Source organism: Pleurodeles waltl, chromosome 6 (assembly GCF_031143425.1).
Source record: "Pleurodeles waltl isolate 20211129_DDA chromosome 6, aPleWal1.hap1.20221129, whole genome shotgun sequence".
NCBI lineage: Eukaryota > Metazoa > Chordata > Amphibia > Caudata > Salamandridae > Pleurodeles > Pleurodeles waltl.
The window spans coordinates 323,046,674-323,069,413 of NC_090445.1; the positions used below are offsets into that span (position 1 = coordinate 323,046,674).

At 45.6% G+C, this 22,740-nt stretch overlaps 1 protein-coding gene across 2 annotated transcripts in view; it reads left to right on the forward strand.

Annotated features, from left to right (window-relative positions):
* The window catches only part of RABGGTA (Rab geranylgeranyltransferase subunit alpha), a 316,511-nt gene that overhangs the window by 291,235 nt on the left and 2,536 nt on the right, over positions 1 to 22,740 (forward strand). For both annotated transcript variants that reach the window (XM_069238152.1, XM_069238151.1), the window contains one exon: positions 8,110 to 8,197. In XM_069238152.1, the coding sequence (XP_069094253.1) occupies positions 8,110 to 8,197 (88 nt within the window). The remainder of the gene's footprint in view (positions 1 to 8,109; positions 8,198 to 22,740) is intronic.

Here is a 22,740-nt window from a genome sequence, read left to right on the forward strand (position 1 = left end):
CACCCAATTCCCATCAGTAGGCCTTCTTGAGACAGTCTCTGATGCCAATTCTGCAGTCCCCGGATGGTGCTGTATTGCTGGGAGGTGATTTTAATTTGGTATTGGATGGGGACCTGGATCGCTCAGGTCCACGGTATGGTCAGACTGGGTCCTTGTCGGATTCTGGGCGGCAGTGGCTTAAGGAGTGTGGGCTGGTGGATGTGTGGAGGAGCGCGCACCCCACGTTGAGGGACTATTCTTTCTACTCATTGGCAACCAAAACATACGCTAGACTAGACCTTTTTCTGGCATCCCAGGAGCTTCTCCCCAGAGTTAGAGACCCAGCGATTAAGCCGTGGGCCTTGTCGGATCATGCTCCGGTAACAGTTGAGATTCACACGGACATGGAGAGGGTTGGTCCAACAGGATGGCGATTCAGAGACTCAATGCTTCAGAATGGCTAAACGGTTGAGGCGATTCGAAGGGCAATAATAGATTACCTTAGCTTTAATGACAACGGGACAACAAGCATCGCAACACTGTGGGAGGCACTGAAGGCTGTCCTGAAGGGTGAGGTGATGTTGCTTTCTTCTAGGGATAACAAGGCGAGGATTCCACTCCGGGAGGACTTGGAGCAGCGGGTGAGGGTGTTAGAGCGCTCACATAAACGCACTGGTGCTCCTAGAATATGGCGAGAGCTCAAGAAGGTCCGGAACCAGCTGAGGAGGTTGGACTGGGACAGGGCAGAATATGCGGTAGTCCGACTCAAACAAAAGTATTATGTAGGAAGCAATAAGGCCAGCAAGCTACTGGCGCATAGGTTGAGAGCACAGCGCGCAGCGTCTCTGATAAAAATGGTACGATTCCCTTCTGGGGCGGAGGCACGTACGAGCGACCAAATAGCGCAGGCTTTTGCGGAATTCTATCGAAGTCTGTATATGGCCGGGAAGCCCGGTGACGTAGCCCCAGAATCCTTCTTAGAGGACATAGCAATCACACCTATGTTGGCGACGGACTCTGCCTCGCTAGATCGTCCTATAAGGGCTGAGGAGGTTATATCTGCGATTGATCGCTTGCAGATCGGGAAGTCACCTGGCCTGACTGTTTTTCTGCGCTTTTCTATAAATCCTTCTGTGCGGAACTTGTTCCCGTCCTTGTGCGACTCTTTAACTCTTTTCGGCAAACGGGTGTGCTTTCGCCTAGCATGTTAGACGCTACTATCGTTGTTATCCCGAAACCGGGGAAGGATCCCGAGGAATGCGCCTCGTATAGGCCGATCTCCTTCCTGAATATCGATGCCAAACTGTTTACTGGCATTTTGGCACACTGTCTCAACTATTATATGCCGGGGCTTGTGTACCCCGACCAGTCGGGATTTATACTTCATAGACAGTGCAGCAATAATACCAAGCGATTGCTCCATCTTTTGGATAAAACTGAACGTTCCCGTAGGGCAGCGCTCTTCCTGTCTGTTGACGCTGAGAAAGCTTTTGATAGGGTTCACTGGCCATACCTGTTCAGGGTGCTCAAACGCTATGGACTGGGTTCCGGTTTTATAACATGGATTCGATGCATTTATCAAGAGCCTCGGGCAGCGGTCCGGGTTAATGGGACTCTTTCTTTACCATTCTTCGTCCAAAGAGGCACCAGGCAGGGGTGTCCTCTTTCGCCCCTCCTGTTTGCGCTTTACATGGAGCCACTGGCGCAGAGGCTCTGGGACAGCCCTCAGATCACGGGCATGAGGTTCGGGGGGGATGAACACCTCATCTCGCTATATGCGGACGACGTTATTTTTACTTTGGCGGAGCCCATGAACTCACTGCCGGCACTAATGAGTATTATTGAGGAATTTGGGCAGGTCTTGGGGTTCCGAATGAACATGCTTAAATCGCAGGCCCTGGGCAGGTTTATCCCTGCAGAGCACGAAAGGGACCTGAAGGCCCGTTTCCATTTTACATGGACCTCTTCGGGCTCCCATACCTGGGGATTGAGCTGGACACTACGGTTGCCAGTACAGTAAAGTTGAACTATCCAAAACTAACGCGGGAGGTGCAGCGCCACTTGGAGTCATGGGGGAGGCTTAAACTTTCCTGGCTGGGCAGGGTCGCGGCGGTGAACATGACCATACTACAGCGTATACTTTATCTGTTCCAGGTGCTCCCGCTGGAACCTCCCCCGAGAACGATAGCGTCCCTCCAAACAGCGGTCTTAAGATTTATTTGGGAAGGGAAGGTGGCGCGGATATCACAGCAGGTTCTGTACCGTCCTAAGAGGGAGGGGGGGCTGATGGTCCCCTGCCTCCTTCGATACTTTCAGGCAGCACAGCTGCGCTTCCTTTTGGAATGGAGCCGGCCAACTCCGGAGAAGCATTGGTGCTTCATGGACCAAGCAGTGGCGGGCTCTCACATATGGAAGGAACCCTGGCTTAGGCGCCGTCACAGGGCGCAGGGGTTGTATATATTACCGATTACGGAGGTTACGATGAGAGTGTGGGATCGGGTGGCCAGCAGGGCGGGTTTGATGACTTTCCCGTCCCCAATGACTCCACTGGGCGCGAATCCTGATTTTGGCCCGGGCTTACAACCGGAGGCGTTGCGTCTGTGGTATGGGGGGGGATGCAAAAGGGTAGGATACTTATTCGATGAGAATGGGGTTATCCCATTTGACCAATTGAGGGAGCAATATGGCCTGACTGAGGCCGATAGGATGATGTACTACCAATTAAGACACTGGGCACTGCTTCAGGCCAGTAGGATCTTAATCGACAGGCCGTTAACCCCATTTGAAAAATGGATTCTAATGAAAAAGGACGATAAGCGCATGGTTTCAGAAATCTATGCCCTCCTGCGGGGAGAGACCCGTCCAATCAAGACTAGGGGTCAATTGAGATGGGAGAAGGAGCTTGAGAGGGAACTATCTGAGGATGAGTGGGAGAGTGTTTTTTTTTATAGGGTGCACCACACAGCTTATAATACAGCAGGTACAGAGACAGCTTATAAAGTAGCCTCCTCCTGGTATTACACCCCTAACCGGATCCATGCTTGGAATCATGACAAATCTAGTAGCTGTTGGAGGGGTTGCGGGGGGCCATGCTTGTGCACCTACTATGGCATTGCCCCAAGTTGCACAGGTATTGGAAGGACATAATGGACACAGTAGACAGGGCTTTTGATACCCAGATCCCTAGATTCCCTGCGTATATTTTGCTTGGTCTCCCCAACCCACTCACTTTTCCCCTAAGATCTTTGAAGGGTCGGCAGATGGCCTTGGCCTTGAATGCTGCCGTACAACTTTTGCTATCAGTGTGGGGGACAGAGCAGATCCTGTCAACAGTCTCTTGGCTGTACAAGCCATGGTTTATCCTCGCCATGGAAAAGCTATCCCTGGCTTCACAGCTGCGGGGCGGGGACTTTAGGGAACTCTGGCAACCATTTCTACGTATTTTATCTGGGGAGTTTTCAGAGCTGACATGCCCAACCTATCTGAGGGTTCTGAATTTGAATTGATAGCCTGGGAGGTCATCTTCGAAGAGAGGTTAATTCTGGACTTGCACTACATGGTATTAGAGCCTGAGATTGTTTGATTAATGTATATCCAACTAGCAGTAGGGAAACATAGTTGTGTTAACTGTATAATCCTTTTTTTCATTGTTTCGCATGGAATAAGCTAATGTTGTGCCTGGTCGCAATATAGTGATGTAGTTCATATACATGTGCGAGGTTCTAAAATTGAAAACGTAATAAACAGATTTGATCTATAAAGACAGTGTGGCTGCGGCCTGATCCTTGGGCTCATCTTCCGCCCGCCTCACCACCTGTCCACTTTTTGCCTCTTTCGTGGCTATGGAAGGGGCTACCAACTTAATTAGCAGCCACCCTGCCACCCATGCTCAACAGCCTCTGCGTGGCCAAGGGCACTGTATTCACAGAGCTCATGGATCAGGGCTCATGGATCAGGCAGCCAGAGGTCTGGTCAATCCACCGCCTAAATCCCCCACCCCACAGCTGCAAATTCCAAATCCAGTTGGCGACAGGATTCACCATCACCTGCTCCGCTGACAGTCCATAACATCGGACAGGTGGGTTTTACAGATAGTCTAAGGGGGCTATTCCCTCCCCTTCATGACCCTCCCTACCACCATGCCACCAACTCTAGACAGGCTGACGAAGGATCATCTTTCTCTTCCCCGCAAGAAAGTTGCATCTTTCTTGGCCAGGGGCGCTGTAGAGAGGGTTCCGATGCCAGAAAGAGGTCATGATTGTTATTTGTGCTGTTTTCTGGTGCCGAAGGACGGAGGCCTTCGTTCTATCCTATACTTGTGATCCCTCAATTACTTCCTCAAGAAGGAGAAATTCAAGATGCTCACAGTGGTGGAGGTTTTGTGTGCCCCAGACCCAGGTGATTGGATGGTAGCGTTGGACTTGTATGATGAATATTTTCACATCCCTATCCTGCCTGTCCACAGGCGTTACCTGCGGTTCACGGTCGGCCACAAGCATTCCCAGTTTGATGTGCTCCCCTTTGGCCTGACCAGCACCCCTCGGGTGCTCACCGAAGTGATGGCAGTGGTTGCAGTTCATCAGGGGGTGTCAGTTTTCCCCTATCTTGGCAATTGGCTGTGAAAGGCAGGCTCGCCCCAGGCTGTTGTATTCCACCTCCAGACTGTGGTGGACATCCTGCACTCGTTGGGGTTCACTATAGACGTGCCGAAGTCCCACCTGACTCCTTCTCAGACGCTCCCTTTCATCTGAGCTGTTCTGGACACAGTGCAGTTTCAGGCTTATCCTCCCGGGCAGTGAGTCCAGGATATTCAAGATATTATACCAATGTTTCAGCCTCTATCCTGGGTTTTGGTGAGACAGACTGGGGCTGCTGGGACTTATGGCCTCTAGCATCCTGCAGGTTGGCATATGTGTGCTCTGCAGTGGGACCTGAAGTTCCAATAGGCACAGCCTCAGGGCAATCCCTCTGACATGGTTGAGATCTCAGAGGAAACTGCAAAAGATCTGCTGTGGTGACTAATGAACCACAATTAGATCAGTAGCTGATCCCTCTCCCTTCCCCAACCAGATCTGACAGTAGTGACAGATGTGTCACTCCCGGGATGGGATGGCCATCTGGGAGAGGTGGCGATCAGAGGACTCTGTTCTCTGATGGACTCTAGACTCCACGCCAATATGCTGGAGTTGCGGGCGATCCGTCTAGCATTAAATGCCTTCCTGCCTTTCATCAAGGGGAGGCTGGTGCAGGTGTTCAGACAACACCGCCACCATGTGGTCCTGCAGCGAACAGGGCAGGTGGGGTCATGGAACCTGTGTCAAGAGGCTCTGCGCCTCTGGACACGGCTGGAACATCAGGGACTTTCCCTGGTGGTTCCGCATTTGCCTGGTTCTCTGAACACCAAGGTGGATGAACTCAGTCGCTATTGCTTAGCAGATCACAAATGAAGTCTCAATTCAGAGGTAGCACAAAGTCTCCGTTGAGAATCCACAATGTCAGCGGTTTTGCACACTGAGTTTCCAAGACAACTCTCACTGGGTGAATCTTCATCCAGAGTGGATCTCAGGCCTCCTGTACACCTTTCTGCCCATACCACTCCTGCTCAGAGTTCTCTGAAAGATCAAGAACAATCAGGCCCAAGTTATCCTTGTGGCAACGGACTGGTGACGGACAGGCTGGTATCCCGAGCTACTGAGCATGGTGATCGATTCTTCAATCAGACTGCCCCCTTTGGGAGGATCTTCTATCCGAGTTCTCCATCTGACCCTGTCCAGTCTGCACCTTCTTGCATGGAGATTGAGGGCTGCAGTTGACAGACTTTGACCTTCCATCTGAGGCTTGCAATGTCATCTTGGCAGACAGGCATTCCTCCATCAAGATGGTATACGCCTGCTGTTGGAAACAATTTGTGGCCTGATGTTCTGGCAGAAATGTTGAAACCCTTTCTGGCCCACTTTCTCAGGTTCTTCTCTTCATTCTATCTCTTGGCCAGCAGGGCTCTGCTCTGGGCACTCTTAGGGGGTTATCTTTCTGCTGTGTCTGTGTTTCTAAGATTGCACGAGCAACCCTCTCTTTTCAAATCTCCTATTGGATATAGATTCTTGAAAGGTTTAGTTCATCTTTTCCCCCTTCTTCTTTTATCATGCCTTAGTCGGACTCAAATCTGTTTCTCACATTCTTGATGTGTGCTCCCTTTGAGCTGCTTTACAATTGTCCCCTGCTGTTGCTCACCATCAAAACAGCTTTTGTCTATCATATCTGCCTGACAAGTTAGTGAGTTACAGGCCTCATCATATAAGCTGCCCTGTTTATCTATTCATCCTGATAAAGTGGTACTTTGCACGCAGGCCTCTTTTCTTCCAAATGTGGTCACTTCCTTTCCCTTTCATGTAGGTCAATCCATCACCATACCTACATTCTACGCTCCACCTCACCCTTCCAGGGATGAGAAGAGTCCTCCATCGTCTGGACCCCACGCAGCGTTGTCATTCTCCCTTGACAGCAGACTGGAATTCTGGGTGGACAAGCAACTCTTTGTGGGGTATGTCAGAGCTAAAAAGGATTGTGCTGTGAGGAAAAGGACCATCTCCAAATGGGTCGTGCTCTGCATTAAATTCTGATAAGCATTGGCCTAGAAGCACCCCCTGAGGGCTTGTGTGCTCATTCTACCAGAGCCAAAGTTGCAGTCACTGCTTTAGCACAGAGTTCCGGTCCTGGATATCTGCCAGGCAACAACATGGGCTTCATTGCACACGTTAGCCAAACATTATTGCCTATACAGTTGGCTCTGTCATAACGGGCATTTTCCCCTTTCTGACCTGCAGGACTTCGTCTGAAATTGGTCCAAAGACCCTTCTCCGGGGATGGTATTGCTTAGGTATCTAATGTGATGTAAGAAATATACAGCTAGAAGTCTCTATCAGATGAACAAGTTACTTTCCTTCTGTAACGCCTTATCTGGTTGAGACTGTATCACTCTGCAGATTCCTTACCGGCCTACCCAGCCTCCCGGCTCTGTGAATGGATTTCTTGGGACAGGGCTATAACCTTTCTGGGCCCTAGTTTTCCACACCACTGGTCAGTGTTCTTTACGGATCAGCACTTCAGGTGTGAAAAGCCATGAAAAGAAACTGATGTCAGTGTGCCTGGGTGGCGCCTATATAGGTGCCGCAGAGGATACCAAAGATGTGTGCGGAGCCGATCGATGCCACCTACCAGTGCGCAGGGGTACTGCTCACGAAAAATCTTTCCGATACAGTCTGATGCCTGGGATTTTTCTAAGGTAAGTAATCTGCAGTTAGATATAGCTTCTACCATATAAGGTGTTACCGAAGGTAAGTAACTTGTTCATCAGAGGTGTATTATTTAATATTTTTTTTCTTTTTACTTTTATAGCAATGCAATCACATAAAAAGTGAGTTGACGACCTGGAATATTAAAATTTATAGTGGTTGGGTTATTAAAATACAACCCATTCTCCAATCATACATGAAAACTCAGCATCTTATTTAGAATTTGGCAGATGGGAATGATGCAGTATGCTATCCCCTAATCACTAAATAAGGCCCTTTACCAGAATATATGTAAATGTAAGTAAAAACAAAAGGGGGCAGGAAAATAAATAGAACAAGCTATGCAACAGAATAAATATAATAGACTATCAAACAGGATGAGGAGAAGGATCTCCTTAAGCTATATAAAAGTAACAGGGAACCAAATGTTGAACAATCGTTTGTACAGTGGTTATTTTATCTGCAAATGAAAGCCTTGTACACGGGACACATTTAAAAAAAAAAATGTATGACCTCAGTTGGCCTAACATTAAGAGTCAATATGCTTAAGGCACGTTCCATTCCGTTTTGTGTGTATGGAAAATATATAGTTACTTTTCTATGTCTGTTTTATACGAAGATAGTGCCACATTCTGAAGCAGATGTTGATGTGAGATTAATTGTTGTTCTTCTCTGGGTGACATGAAACATAATTCAATCTTTGTGACTTTTGTTGTTATATTTCCTACAGAGATTCCATTAAGAGTGTTAATTAGTGCTATGAGTGAACATTTTTAATTAGCCCCAGAGTCAAAGCACCTTTTTTCAGAAAGCCCTACTCATTCTTTTTTCTGTCCAGGTTCTAGAGGCGGATGATAATCACATTGAGACCTTGGAAGGGGTGACAGACTTACCCAAACTGGAGGAGCTTTCATTGCGGAACAACTGTATCCTTCCAGAAACATGAGTCGCATATTAGCTTTGCAATCTCGTGACAATAGCATGTGAGCAAAATTGAAAGTTTGTTGATCCTGGGGCTAATCAGTGCTTAATTTGTAGAATAACACGTGCCAGTGCACAAAGGTTTTCTCAAAGCACAAAGAAAACCCAACGAATGTCAGAATACCAAGGTGGCATCACTTTGATTACACTTGATGCAGCTTTCTTCAACCACTAGACACTCTGTGGCCCTTTATTTCACTTGTTCAGGTTCTTTTTCATCTTTGCTTTTGCCATTGGTCTCTGTTTTCCAACCATTCCCTTTCTCCTCCTTTCCTCCATTTCTTTTTTTATCTCTTTTGCTCTTGATGAAATTCTGATGAGTAAAATTAAGTCCCAGTCCCCAGAAATAAGTGCTGGCTCAAATTAGGCATTAGTGCTAATACTTTGTGAGCGAGAGAGAGTTGGGTCACAACTGCATTATTAGTCATGCAGCAGTGCACTGTGCATGATTGTGAATCTGAATATTATGGAACACTGTAGAAACTGGTATGATCATGTTGAAACTAGCTCTGATCAGGATTGTGTGTTTCAATAACATTCTTGTCTGAGTTATCAAGGAATGATTTAGTGTCTCTGCTCCTCTCTGCTGCTGCTTAGCCTGGGTATGGTAATCCCTCTCAATTTCTGATGGCTGTCAACATGCACCCCTATTTTTCCACAGAACAGCGGTCTAAGGTAGAAAAGACTATAATATTTATATATCAAACGTAAGGCAGGCATGGATGCCAAACTCCTGCAATAGGTTTGTACTTGCAATATTCCTTTGATGCCAGATGCTGGAAATTGCCAAAATGTGGATTTAATTAATGCTGTTTTACATGTTGGTAAATCCGGAATTAAACTCCGGTGATACATTAAGGCATTTAATAATTGACTGCTGCAGGAAACTAATATTGAGCAAAGAACACTCTTTAACAGTCCAGTAAAACACTTCACCTTTTTCAAACATATGAAGATACATATTGCCACATCTTGTCATCAACTACTTGTGTGACATATGAGGCAGGTTTGCTTTAGTTGCCTTCTTCCAAAGAACTCTTTGAGCTTTTCAGTGTGTGGTCTGATTAAGTAAGCTGAAGGAAAGCTTTCCCTTCTCCATCTTCAATTTTAATTTTTAAAAGTTCTTCACCATGTGTAAGTCTTATGCAGTAACTAAGATGTTGCTCTTTAGAGGGCAGAGAACTTGTGGTCAGAACAATTTCTGTGGACATGATCAACACCTAGAATGCATTACCTTGTTACATTTAGGGAATGTTTCATAGTATTGTGACATTTCACAGCCTTTTTAAGCCTCAGAAGTTTCTTTGTCTTGACAAGAATCAGGTAGAAGTGTATCCCTTTGTCCTGTGTGTGTAAACACAACAGTGCAAGCACATGGGTGCTACAACTGCTAAGGTAAAAAACGCATTCTGAATTGAGCCGGACCATGTGATTGCAAATAGTGCCCTCCTATGTATGTATGTATAAATTGGTATTTGAAAAGCTCAAACCTAGCTGGAGAGCAGCAGAGTGCTCAAAACGGGGCATCGACCATGGCACGATAAATTAGAGTGGAGATGGGTGAAATAGAGATAGTTATTACGTCTGAAAGCAGTGTTCCTTGAAGAGATCTGTCTTCATCTTTTTCATGAATTGTAGTAGTGTTGGTGCTATTCTGATATCAGTCTGAATGCTCCAAATCACTGGAGTGATAAGGGAGAAGGCTTGTGTGAGAAATTAGGTTGTTGGTTGAGGGACGTTAAACCATATTCAAGCAATAGCCACAATCTTCGTCAGGATGAACCACAAAGTTTTTTGAAGTAACCTGAGCTTAACGTTCTAGTAGCTTGGCACAAAAGCAGTCAGGCCTAACTTAGAGGATATGTGTAAAGTATATATGCTACACTCAAACAGTATTAAAGTGAAAACACAAAAACAAAAATCCCACACCAGTTTAGAAAAATAGAGTAAAGTATAATGAATTAGTTGACACCACTATAACAAAAATACAATCAGTAGCATCTGTGTTATGAATTTTTAAAGTTCACAGTAAAATAAAATAGCTCCCTAAAGATCAAAGCACTAACTGGAAACATCTAGTCGGGTGAGACCAGGGCAAAGTCGAAGGTTTTGGCTGACTGCGATGGAGTGTGGTTCAGATACACAAAGTGGACTAGTCCCTGTCTTTGCTTACCTTTGTACTTCGAAGAGTATTAGAAGAAAAGTGTCTAAGAAGGTAAAGTTCAACAGGACAAGGCAGCCAGCGGTATCCGAGGAGGAAATTTGGCCTCGTGGAGGTGCTGGACGAAGTTGCAGTGAAAATTTCTGTGTTCGGGCTTAGTCTCTTTTTTTTTTAAATTGAAAATCAGCAGCAGGAAGAAGCTGCAGGTTGTAGCTGACGAGGACTCCACGGGGCCAGATACCACTTCTGTGAGGAACCGCTGAACAGGATTTGCTGCTGCGGAGAGGAATGTAATGGAAGCAACCATGAAGTCAGGCCAACTGGCGATGCCGCTTGGGCAGATCACCCAGCAGGTAGGTCCCAGTCTCTCCTCTGTTCTCAGTGCACTTTTTGCTGAAAATGTTACAAGTCCCAAATTTGGGATGTGGGCTATCAGTGCAACTTGAACACAACTTCCAAGGGTCCAGGCCTGGATGAGCAGCATTTGAGGGTCAGACTCACTCAGGCTGTGTCGAGGTGTGGGTTCAAGATGATTGGAGTGTTTTCTGTCCCTAAGGCTCTGGCCAGGAGGCCAGCTTTCTAGTCCTTGGAGTCCCTCTGGTAGTCCTGGGTTCAAGTGGAAAAGCATGTCAGAACAGCAACGTAGTCCTCTGATGGCACAGAGCTGGCTTCTGGCAGAAGAGAAGTCCTCTTGGAGCAGCTGGGCCGGCCTGTGAAGTACACAGCAGGCCATATGCAGCAGAACAGTCTTCTGAGAGTCCTCTGAAGGTCCAGAAGTGAACTGAAGAGTGGGTCTGATGGTCCAAGTTTTGTACCTGACTCTGAAGTGGAAGACACTTCAAGAACCCCTCTCCCCTGCAGATGGTCATGGAATGTCCTGCCTTCCTCCCTCCCTAGGCTCCACTGGGTCTAGGGTCACAAACGCCTAGTATGAAATTATTTGTGTGCGATGAGGCAGCTCCTTTAAAATGTTAGTTGTACTATGCATAGTTCTGCCCCTCCCCATCTCATCAGGATGGCTCATTCATCCAACACCTTGCTCAGTTTTGTTTTACTAACTGCGAGAAATACAAAAAGGTCAACCGTCAACTACACCCAGTCGTGGCATCTTCAGTTGTGACTTAGAAACCAACTTTACCATTTAAGAGGATTTTAAAGTACTCTTCTTCAGACACTAAATATGATATTCCCACCCGTTCCCAAACAAAAGCTATCACTTATTAAATGTAATAATGAGGTAATCCAATGTTATCCTATGAGAGAGGTAGACCTCTCAGCAGTGAAAAAACTAATTTGTGAGTTTTCTTACAACCAGGATAGGTAAAACATAAAAGTACATGCTCAACTTTTTAAATACAATGCACCTTGCTCTTTGGGCTGATTTTGGCCCACCCTAGGGGTGACTTATATGTAAAGAAAAAGGAGTTTATGATTGGCAGATGGTTTATTTTATCTAGTTGAATTGACAGTTTAAAACTGCACACATGCTGCATTGGCAGGCCAGAGACATCTTTTAAAGGGCTACTTAAGTGGGCACCACAATAAGTGCTGCAGGCTCACTATTAGCTTTGGTATATGGTGTACCACCTTACTAGGGACCGCTAAGTAAAATACATATGCCAGTCAGGTGTAAACCAGTTTTACCATGTTTTAGGGAGTGGGCATACACACTTTAGCACTGGTTAACAGTGGTGAAGTGCACTGAGTCCTAAAACCAACAGAAACAAATTCAGCAAAACAGAGGGTCGAAGGCAAATCCTTTGGGGGAAGACCACCCTAAGGCTGACAGTTCTAACAGCCTTCTTTCTTTTTTTGTATTTCTTCTAATTATATGTGCTGCAGTCTGGCTATATCCAGGCTTCTGGTCTGGCCTTGTACTCTGGAAGTGATTAGTTTGTCATATAAGGCAGAGTCATATTTCGGAGGATGTTTTATGATTCCTTTTTTCTTGAAGGTGATGTAGACCTGGAAGGGGAGCCCCTAGTTCCAATGAGGTAAGGGTGATATATGCTTGAATGTATTCAGCCTCTTAATGAGACAGCTGTGCTGCTGCATGTAGTGTGTCTTTTTGGGGTGTCATGGTGGTGTCTGCGAGACTATTGAGGAACCCCTTGCCTCCATCCATATGGGAGAGGACCACAACCTCCACTGCTGTATGAAAGTCTCCTCTGGGAGAAGTGGTATCACGTTTTTTCAGTAGGGGGGGCATTGGCAACATGCTGTCTTGGTTTTCCTAGTGATGGCTTCCTTAAAATTAAGGTTGATGTCCTGGGTGAAGCAAATGCATTTTGCAGTTTGTCAGCTTAGGAGTGAGGAATGTTCGGTTTTGGTGAGTCATATTTGAATCTGCAAATGCATTGTGTGGTTGGCAAGCAGGAGGAATTGAGTCTTCCTTGGATAAGCATCAATCAGTTAGTTGACATCCAAGTCTGGATGAATTTGAGGTGGAATATTAATTTGAGGCAGGATTTGAGTCATTGGTTCAGTAGATTTAGAGATCGAATTGGGTGTCATCTACATATTGGAGTATCTCGATGTTGATGTTTCTGTCGCTGAGCAAGGAACTAACATGGTTCATGTAGAGCCTGATTACAATGGCACAGCTTATTGAGCCCAGTAGATTTCTCCCGGAAACAGGCATAGTGCATGATCTAACAAAGCCTATCTGCAAGAGCTGATGACATTTGGTGAGGCTGGATATGAACTATTACAGAGTTGCGTCTCAGAGACCTATGCTGGTTCCAGAGTGTGTGATCAACTGTATTAAAGGTTGTGGGGCGGTAGAGCAGGATCAAGAGTCAAAGTTTATTTGTCCTGAGATGAGGAAATCGTCAACAACTTGAAAGGTGGCAGTCTTGGTTCTGAAGCTTGGTCTGAAGCCTTGTTGATAGTTCTCTTTGAGATCATTATTGCTAACGTGTTCACATAGCTAGATGGTGCCTCCCTTTTCAAAGTATTTTCCTATGGAAGTAAGGTGGTTGAAGGGGCAGAATTGAGCAAGATTGGTAGGGTCCAGGTTTCCTGGCTTTAGTGACACTGACAGGATGAGAAGATATCCTCTATTAGTGACCAAAAGCTGCCATAACAAGTCATTATCATACGAATCTAATCTGTCAACGGCTTCACTCTCCAAGGTCCTTTACTGTTAAATTCCACATCAGTAACCGCATAAGTGAAAAGAGAATCTCCTTAGCTCTGGCTTAGAAGCATCACCACACTGGCTGTGCCAGAAGCAGACAAATAAAACAATAGTTTGTTTTATTTTTCCTGCTTCTGTCACAGCCAGCAGGGAGGGGCAGTGCTGGACCTGGGTAGCGTAGAGTGCACCTAAGTGCGCGTGTGTGTTTAGCCAGCCATCTGAGGTGGCCAAACACACTTGTGCACTTAGGTTTCTCCAGCCCGTCTTGTGTTTAACAGCCAGGCTGGAGAAACTGCACAGACCCCAGGGCTGTGTCTGAGTGGCAGTCACTGCCTCTCAGACCAATCCTGGTGCTGCTTTCATGCAAAGTTTTGCATGAAAGTAGCACCAGGATTGCTGGAGAGCCTGTGCTGTGAATGCTGGGACACCAGAAGAAGTGGAGCAGGGCAGCAGGCACGGCGGCAAGGTAAGTTATTCTTTTTTTTTTTTTTACTTCATCTCCGTAACCCTCCCCACCCCTCCGCTAGCGTTATGCGCCGGCCGCTGCTGATAAGTGATGACTTGCATTGTCTGTGCAGTTCTCCAGCGACAGGCCAGTTGGACAAGAAGCGAAGCTCAGACTTGTATTTTAAATATGATGGTGAAATATTATACCTCAAACATATTGATAAGGACCTGGCACCAAATAAACTGAGATCATTGTAGGCCAAAACCACACACTGACTTTGACACTGACCATTGCATTTTCAATTTGGACACTCCACACCATCCCCTTTGCCTCTACCACTCACAATGGTTCCTTTCATTTGCTTTGTAGCCTCCGACCCCACCCCATACCCTATTTAACAAATGGGTTTTTGTTGCTGTATGTTAAGCCATGATTCATGTTCTGATGGGACTTCAGTGGCTAATTGTACTATACGTATCACTTGTTAATTCTAGTACTGGTTGTTCTTATTCACCCCAGCTATGAGCATATTATAGTGTGTTGTTATTTCCTATTTTTCTTTCTTAAGAATAGAAAATCCCAATAAAATAATACTTTAAAAAAATCTATGTGTGCCATAACATAAAGTGCTAATCTTCTGGAGGGTGCAGAAAACCAGTTCTCATAACAAGTCTCCTTTTCACCATCCATTCTACCATCTGGGTTACTGCTATGAATGCAGCTTGCAACAGTATCAGACAACTGGCTCAAGCCACAGATGGACAAGCGATATCAGGACAAGAAGTCTATAAAAGGAACATGACATTTCTTCCCTAGCTTCTGGAAACTTTTTCTTCCTTAGAGGAGATATTTGTAGAACTTTGGTGAAGAATGTTTGTCTTTTTCTTTCCGTTTTGAGCAGTAATAGATATATATATATATATATATATATATATATATATATTTATATATATATATATATATATATATATATGTATGTTCGATGGCATGTGTAGCTGCAGATACACATGCTGTGCACATCCCGCCATCTGGTGTTGGGCTCGGAGTGCTACAAGTTGTTTTTCTTCGAAGAAGTCTTTTCGAGTCACGAGACCGAGGGACTCCTCCCATTTCGGCTCCATTGCGCATGGGCGTTGACTTCATCTTAGATTGTTTTTTTTCCGCCATCGGGTTCGGACGTGTTACTTTTCGCTCCGTGTTTCGGGTCGGAAAGTTAGTTAGAATCTCGGAAAAATCGTCTGTATTGTTTGCGTTCGGTATCGGGTTAGTTACAACAGATCGACACTGAATTTTGAAGAGCTCTGGTGGCCCTTCGGGGTTTTTTCGATCCCCCGTCGGGGCCTGGTCGGTCCGGCCACGTGTCTCTTCAAGGCTGATGGAACGGACCCCATTCCGCTTCTGCCCAAAATGCCATAACAAGTATCCATATACAGATCAGCATCTGGTCTGTAACTTGTGTTTGTCGCCGGAACACAAGGAAGATACTTGTGAAGCCTGTAGAGCGTTTCGGTCCAGGAAGACACTAAGAGACCGAAGAGCAAGGAGACTACAAATGGCGTCGGCGCCGACAGGATAAGAGCGTTTCGAAGAGGAGGAGGAAACATTCTCCATCCATGACTCGGATGAGATAGATCCCGAAGAAACGCCGAAAACCGTGAGTAGGACGTCAAATCAAAACTCACGAAAAGACCACTAAAGCCCAGGGGACGCCACGGCCAACAGGCCATGGGTTAACCCGAAAAATAGGTGACCGATCATCGGCACCGAAAAAGGGCACGCTGGGGGTGAAGTCATCCGACTCCGGTCATGATACCGCCACACAGCAATCTCGGGCTCGAGATAGTGGCTCCGGCAGGTTCGGCACCGAGATAGCGGAACCGAAATGGGTCGGCACCGAGAGACCACAACACCGAAAGTAAAAAAGGTTTCGTCGGAACCGAAAAAAGCAGCCGACAAGGTTTCGATACCGAAACATCCGGCCTCGGAACCAAAAACAAGTTCCTACACTGAGGAACAAGGACTGTCCACACAAATGAAGACACATAGGTTTGGACAGGAATTGGAAACAGTAGAGCCAGACTATACACAAAGAAGGCTCCATATCCAAAAAGAAACAGGGAAAATCAGTACTCTCCCTCCAATTAAAATGAAACGCAAACTTGCCTTTCAGGATAAAGACAAGCAGCCACAGGCAAAGGTGGCTAAACAAGTAACCCCGCCACCATCTCCACAATGCTCTCCGCAACCATCACCGGTAGCCACTCCACCAATGATGCAATCACCAACTCATACAGGAATGAGTCAAGATGACCCTGACGCATGGGACCTTTACGATGCACCAGTGTCAGATAATAGTCCTGAATGTTATCCAGCTAGACCGTCGCCACCAGAGGATAGTACAGCCTACGCACAGGTGGTGTCGAGAGCAGCGGCATTTCATAATGTCAGCCTGCATGCTGAGCCTATTGAAGACGACTTTCTTTTTAACACACTGTCGTCCACACACAGCCAGTATCAAAGTCTTCCTATGCTACCCGGAATGCTAAAACACTCCAAACAAGTGTTTGAAGAGGCTGTAAAAGGAAGAGCCATTACTCCAAGAGTGGAGAAAAAATATAAACCGCCACCAACAGACCCCGTGTACATCACACAACAGCGAACACCGGACTCAGTTGTAGTAGGGGCAGCGCGCAAAAGAGCGAACTCACATACTTCAGGAGATGCACCACCTCCAGATAAAGAAAGTAGAAAGTTCGACGCAGCAGGAAAAAGAGTGGCGGCACAAGCAGCAAACCAGTGGCGTATTGCCAATTCACAAGCTTTGTTGGCCAGATACGATAGGGCCCATTGGGACGAAATGCAGCACTTTATAGAACATTTGCCCAAGGAGTTCCAAAAGAGAGCGCAGCAGGTAGTAGAAGAAGGACAGAGTATCTCCAACAACCAGATACGGTCAGCAATGGATGCTGCAGACACAGCTGCTAGAACTGTCAACACAGCAGTAACAATAAGGAGACATGCATGGCTGCGTACATCAGGATTTAAACCAGAAATACAGCAAGCTGTGCTGAATATGCCATTCAACGGACAGCAATTGTTTGGGCCGGAGGTGGACACTGCGATCGAAAAACTTAAAAAAGACACTGACACGGCCAAAGCCATGGACGCACTCTACTCCCCACAGGGCAGAGACACATTTCGAAAAACACAGTTTAGAGAGGGGTTTCGAGGACAAAGCACTGAACCCACAACCTCACAAACAAGACCCACTTACCAGAGCCAGTATCAGCGGGGAAGTTTTCGGGGACAATATAGAGGGGGACAATTCCAAAAGAATAGAGGAAAGTTCCAAAGTCCCAAAACTCCTCAAAACAAGCAGTGACTTCAAAGTCACACATCCCTAACACATAATATCTGTGGGGGGGAGACTAACCAATTTTTACAAACATTGGGAGGAAATAACAACAGACACTTTGGTCCTAGCAATTATCCAACATGGTTATTGCATAGAATTTCTAAAATTCCCTCCAAACGTCCCACCGAAAACACACAATATGACAAAACAACATATAGATCTTCTAGGACTAGAGGTTCAGGCATTGCTACTAAAAGAAGCAATAGAATTAGTACCAAAACACCAGAAAGGAAAAGGAGTTTACTCTGTACTTTCTCATACCCAAAAAAGACAAGAGTCTGAGAACTATATTAGATCTCCAAACATTAAATACCTACATCAAATCAGATCACTTTCACATGGTGACATTACAAGACGTAATCCCACTACTCAAACGACAAGACTACATGACAACACTAGACCTAAAGGATGCATATTTCCATATACCGATACATCCTTCACACAGAAAGTACTTATGGTTTGTATTCCAAGGGATACATTACCATTTCAAGGTGTTGCCATTCGGAATAACAACTGCGCCAAGAGTTTTTACAAAATGCCTAGCAGTCGTAGCTGCACATATCAGAAGGCAGCAAATACATGTGTTCCCGTACCTAGACGATTGGTTAATCAAAACCAACACACTAAAAAAGTGTTCACAACACACAAAGTATGTCATAGAAACCCTCCACAAACTAGGTTTCTCAATCAACTACACAAAGTCACACCTTATACCGTGTCAAACACAGCAATACTTAGGGGCGACAATCAACACAACAAAAGGGATTGCCACTCCAAGTCCACAAAGGGTTCAGGCATTTCACAATATATTACAGGCCATGTATCCAAAACAACAGATACAAGTCAAAATGGTGATGAAACTCCTAGGCATGATGTCTTCATGCATAGCCATTGTCCCAAATGCAAGGTTGCACATGCGGCCCTTACAACAGTGCCTAGCATCACAGTGGTCACAAGCACAGGGTCAACTTCTAGATCTGGTGTTGGTAGACCGCCAAACATACACCTCGCTTCAATGGTGGAACAGTATAAATTTAAACAAAGGGCGGCCTTTCCAAGACCCAGTGCCACAATATGTAATAACAGATGCCTCCATGATAGGGTGGGGAGCACACCTCAATCAATACAGCATCCAAGGACAATGGGACACTCACCAAAAACAGTTTCACATAAATCACTTAGAACTATTGGCAGTATTTCTAGCGCTGAAAGCATTTCAACCCATAATAAGCCACAAACACATTCTTGTCAAAACAGACAATATGACAACGATGTATTACCTAAACAAACAGGGAGGGACACACTCAACACAGTTGTGTCTCCTGTAACAGAAAATATGGCATTAGGCGATTCACAACCACATTCGCCTAATAGCACAATTTATTCCAGGAATTCAGAATCAGTTAGCAGACAATCTCTCTCGGGATCATCAACAGATCCACGAATGGGAGATTCACCCCCAAATACTGAATACTTACTTCCAGAGTTGGGGAACACCACAAATAGATCTATTTGCAACAAAGGAAAACTCAAAATGCCAACACTTCGCATCCAGGTACCCACAAGATCAGTCTCAGGGCAATGCATTATGGATGAGTTGGTAAGGGATATTTGCTTACGCTTTTCCCCCTCTCCCACTCCTTCCATATCTAGTAAACAAGTTGAGTCAAAACAAACTCAAACTCATACTTATAGCGCCAACATGGGCAAGACAACCTTGGTACACAACACTACTAGACCTTTCAGTAGTGCCTCATGTCAAACTACCAAACATACCAGATCTGTTAACGCAACACAAACAACAGATCAGACACCCAAATCCAGCATCGCTGAATCTAGCAATCTGGCTCCTGAAGTCCTAGAATTCGGACACTTAGGGGGTGATTCTGACCCCGGCGGTCCATGACCGCCGGGGCCAGGGTTGGCGGGAGCACTGCCAACAGGCTGGCGGTGCCCCGCAGGGCATTCTGACTGCGGCGGTTCGGCCGCGGTCAGAAGTGGAAAACCGGCGGTCTCTCTCTCTCTCTTTCGCTGCCCCAAAGAATCCTGACACCCCATACCGCCATCCTGTTCCTGGCAGGTCTCCCGCCAGGAACAGGATGGCGGTATGGGGTGTCGCGGGCCCCTGCAGTGCCCATGCCAATGGCATGGGCACTGCAGTGGCCCCCGTAAGAGGGCCCCACTTTGTATTTCAGTGTCTGCTATGCAGACACTGAAATACGCGACGGGTGCCACTGCACCCGTCGCACATACCCACTCCGCCGGCTCCATTCGGAGCCGGCTTCCTCGTGGGGAGGGGTTTCCCGCTGGGCTGGAGGGCGGCCTTCTGGCGGTCGCCCGCCAGCCCAGCAGGAAAGGGAGCGGCCATATGGCGGCTCCCTCCACGCGGGCGGCGACCGCCGCCCGCGGGGGTCAGAATGACCCCCTTAGACCTTACACATGAATGTATGGAAGTCATAAAACAAGCTAGGAAACCTACCACTAGACATTGCTATGCAAATAAGTGGAAAAGATTTGTTTATTACTGCCATAATAATCAAATTCAACCCTTACACGCATCTGCCAAAGACCTCGTAGGATACTTACTACATTTGCAAAAGTCAAAGCTAGCTTTTTCTTCCTGTAAGAAACATCTTACAGCAATTTCAGCTTACCTGCAAATTACGCACTCAACTTCTCTATTTAGGATACAAGTCATAAAAGCATTTATGGAAGGTCTAAAGAGAATTATACCACCAAGAACACCACCAGTTCCTTCATGGAACCTTAACATTGTCTTAACACGACTCATGGGTCCACCTTTTGAGCCCATGCACTCTTGTGAAATGCAATACTTAACATGGAAAGTTGCATTTTTAATTGCCATCACATCTTTAAGAAGAGTAAGTGAGATTCAAGCATTTACCATACAAGAACCATTTATTCAAATACACAAGCATAAAGTAGTTCTACGGACAAATCCTAAATTTTTACCAAAAGTCATATCACCGTTCCACTTAAATCAAACAGTAGAATTACCAGTGTTCTTCCCACAGCCAGACTCTGTAGCTGAAAGAGCACTACATACATTAGACATCAAAAGAGCGTTAATGTACTACATTGACAGAACAAAACCAATTTGAAAAACAAAACAATTATTTATTGCTTTCCAAAAACCTCATACAGGGAATCCAATTTCTAAACAAGGCATTGCTAGATGGATAGTTAAGTGCATTCAAACCTGTTATCTTAAAGCAAAGAGAGAACTGCCTATTACACCAAAGGCGCACTCATCTAGAAAGAAAGGTGCTACCATGGCCTTCCTAGGACATATTCCAATGACTGAAATATGTAAGGCAGCCACATGGTCTACGCCTCACACATTTACCAAGCACTACTGTGTAGATGTGCTAACAGCACAACAAGCCACAGTAGGCCAAGCAGCACTACGAACATTGTTTCAAACAACTTCAACTCCTACAGGCTGAACCACCGCTTTTGGGGAGATAACTGCTTACTAGTCTATGCACAGCAACGCGTATCTGCAGCTACACATGCCATCGAACGGAAAATGTCACTTACCCAGTGTACATCTGTTCGTGGCATTAGTCGCTGCAGATTCACATGTGCCCACCCGCCTCCCCGGGAGCCTGTAGCCGTTTAGAAGTTGATATTGAACATCTGTATATTTGTAAATATATTACTTTAAACTACATTATGTACATTACTCCATTGCATGGGCACTATCACTAGCATACACAACTCCTACCTCACCCTCTGCGGGGAAAACAATCTAAGATGGAGTCGACGCCCATGCGCAATGGAGCCGAAATGGGAGGAGTCCCTCGGTCTCGTGACTCGAAAAGACTTCTTCGAAGAAAAACAACTTGTAACACTCCGAGCCCAACACCAGATGGCGGGATGTGCACAGCATGTGAATCTGCAGCGACTAATGCCACGAACAGATGTACACTGGGTAAGTGACATTTTCCATATATATATATATATATATATATATAAAACACATACTTATATTAATTGAATTTAAGTTTTGTGATGTTCACATTGTCGTTAGGGCTAATAGAGCAGAGTATATGCATAGCTAGGCCAGCAAGGTAAAGATGAATATTTTTGATGTCTCTGATACCTTTTTTGATTTACCAAGAGTAATAGTGTTTGAGAAGACCAATCAACAGGTATGAGATCCTTTGCAATAACCACATTTTCCTTTGCTCACATTAAAGCCAGAATAGAAGCTTTGCTATGACTTGGCCTGACAGCAGTTTCACTGTTATACCCAGTGTGGACTGAAATCTAAGAAGATATTTGTTACGGAAAGACAGGTTGGTTAGTGATATTAAAGGTCATTTTGTCAATAGGGGATGGTAAATGACTTCTAGTCTAACAGTTTCTGAATGTGCTGATTTTATCTCCATAATCGAGCTTTGGACGGAAAGCTAAGAGTCTTGAGAAATCTCTGCAGTGAACAGAATTTGTGCTTAACACCTCAATCGCACCTCTCTTTGTAATCACAGCACTTAATGGAAATGCCAGGAGGAAGGAGATCCGTAGTATAGTGAGAAGTATTCTAAACCAGGCCTCTATAAACATTAATATATTACAAATCTATTTATTGGTTCTATCAGTAATTTCAAGTTTTTGCTTAACTGTAGAGCGACAGTTGTGCAGAATACTTCCTAATGTTGAGTTGCCGCAGTGACGCGAGCAGCTTGCAATGGTCCTACTTGGATCCATACGGGGTTACTGCATACTGCCTTTCTATTGGATATTCCTTTGAGGTCCTCTTTTGGTAGTCCATCTTCTCTGATAAAACGTGAATCATTACCACAGTGACACGTTCCCCTAGTGTTCAGCCCGCAGGATATTTGGCATGTCCTCCTAGAACCCAGAAGAAGAGTGGTTAGTATTTCCTTAAGGGTCAGTAGGAGCATTCAGCCTTGACGGAGTACCCCTCCGCAGTACTTCTTTTCCCGCCCTGCAGAAGACTGCTGCAGTGGCTTTCAGTGCACCTCCCTCGAACTTCTGTGCTTCACTCATGCATGCCCCCTTCATGCCTCCTTCCAGCTTCCTCATATTTCCAGTGCTCACTCTTCTCGCTAAACTAATTTCTCATTCATCTTCCATTCCAATTCTGCTTTACGAACTCCCGTAAGACCTGTTGGTTTCTCCTTCCCTTTTTTTTTTTTTTTTTTTTTTTTTTTTTAATAATCTCTCATGCGCTTTGAGATACTTCTCTTTCTGTGTTTGCATCTTTCTCATCTTCATTTCTTTTTTCTTCCTTTTCTCCCTGTTCCATGTCTGCGCCTGAAAGTCTTCAGATGCTTC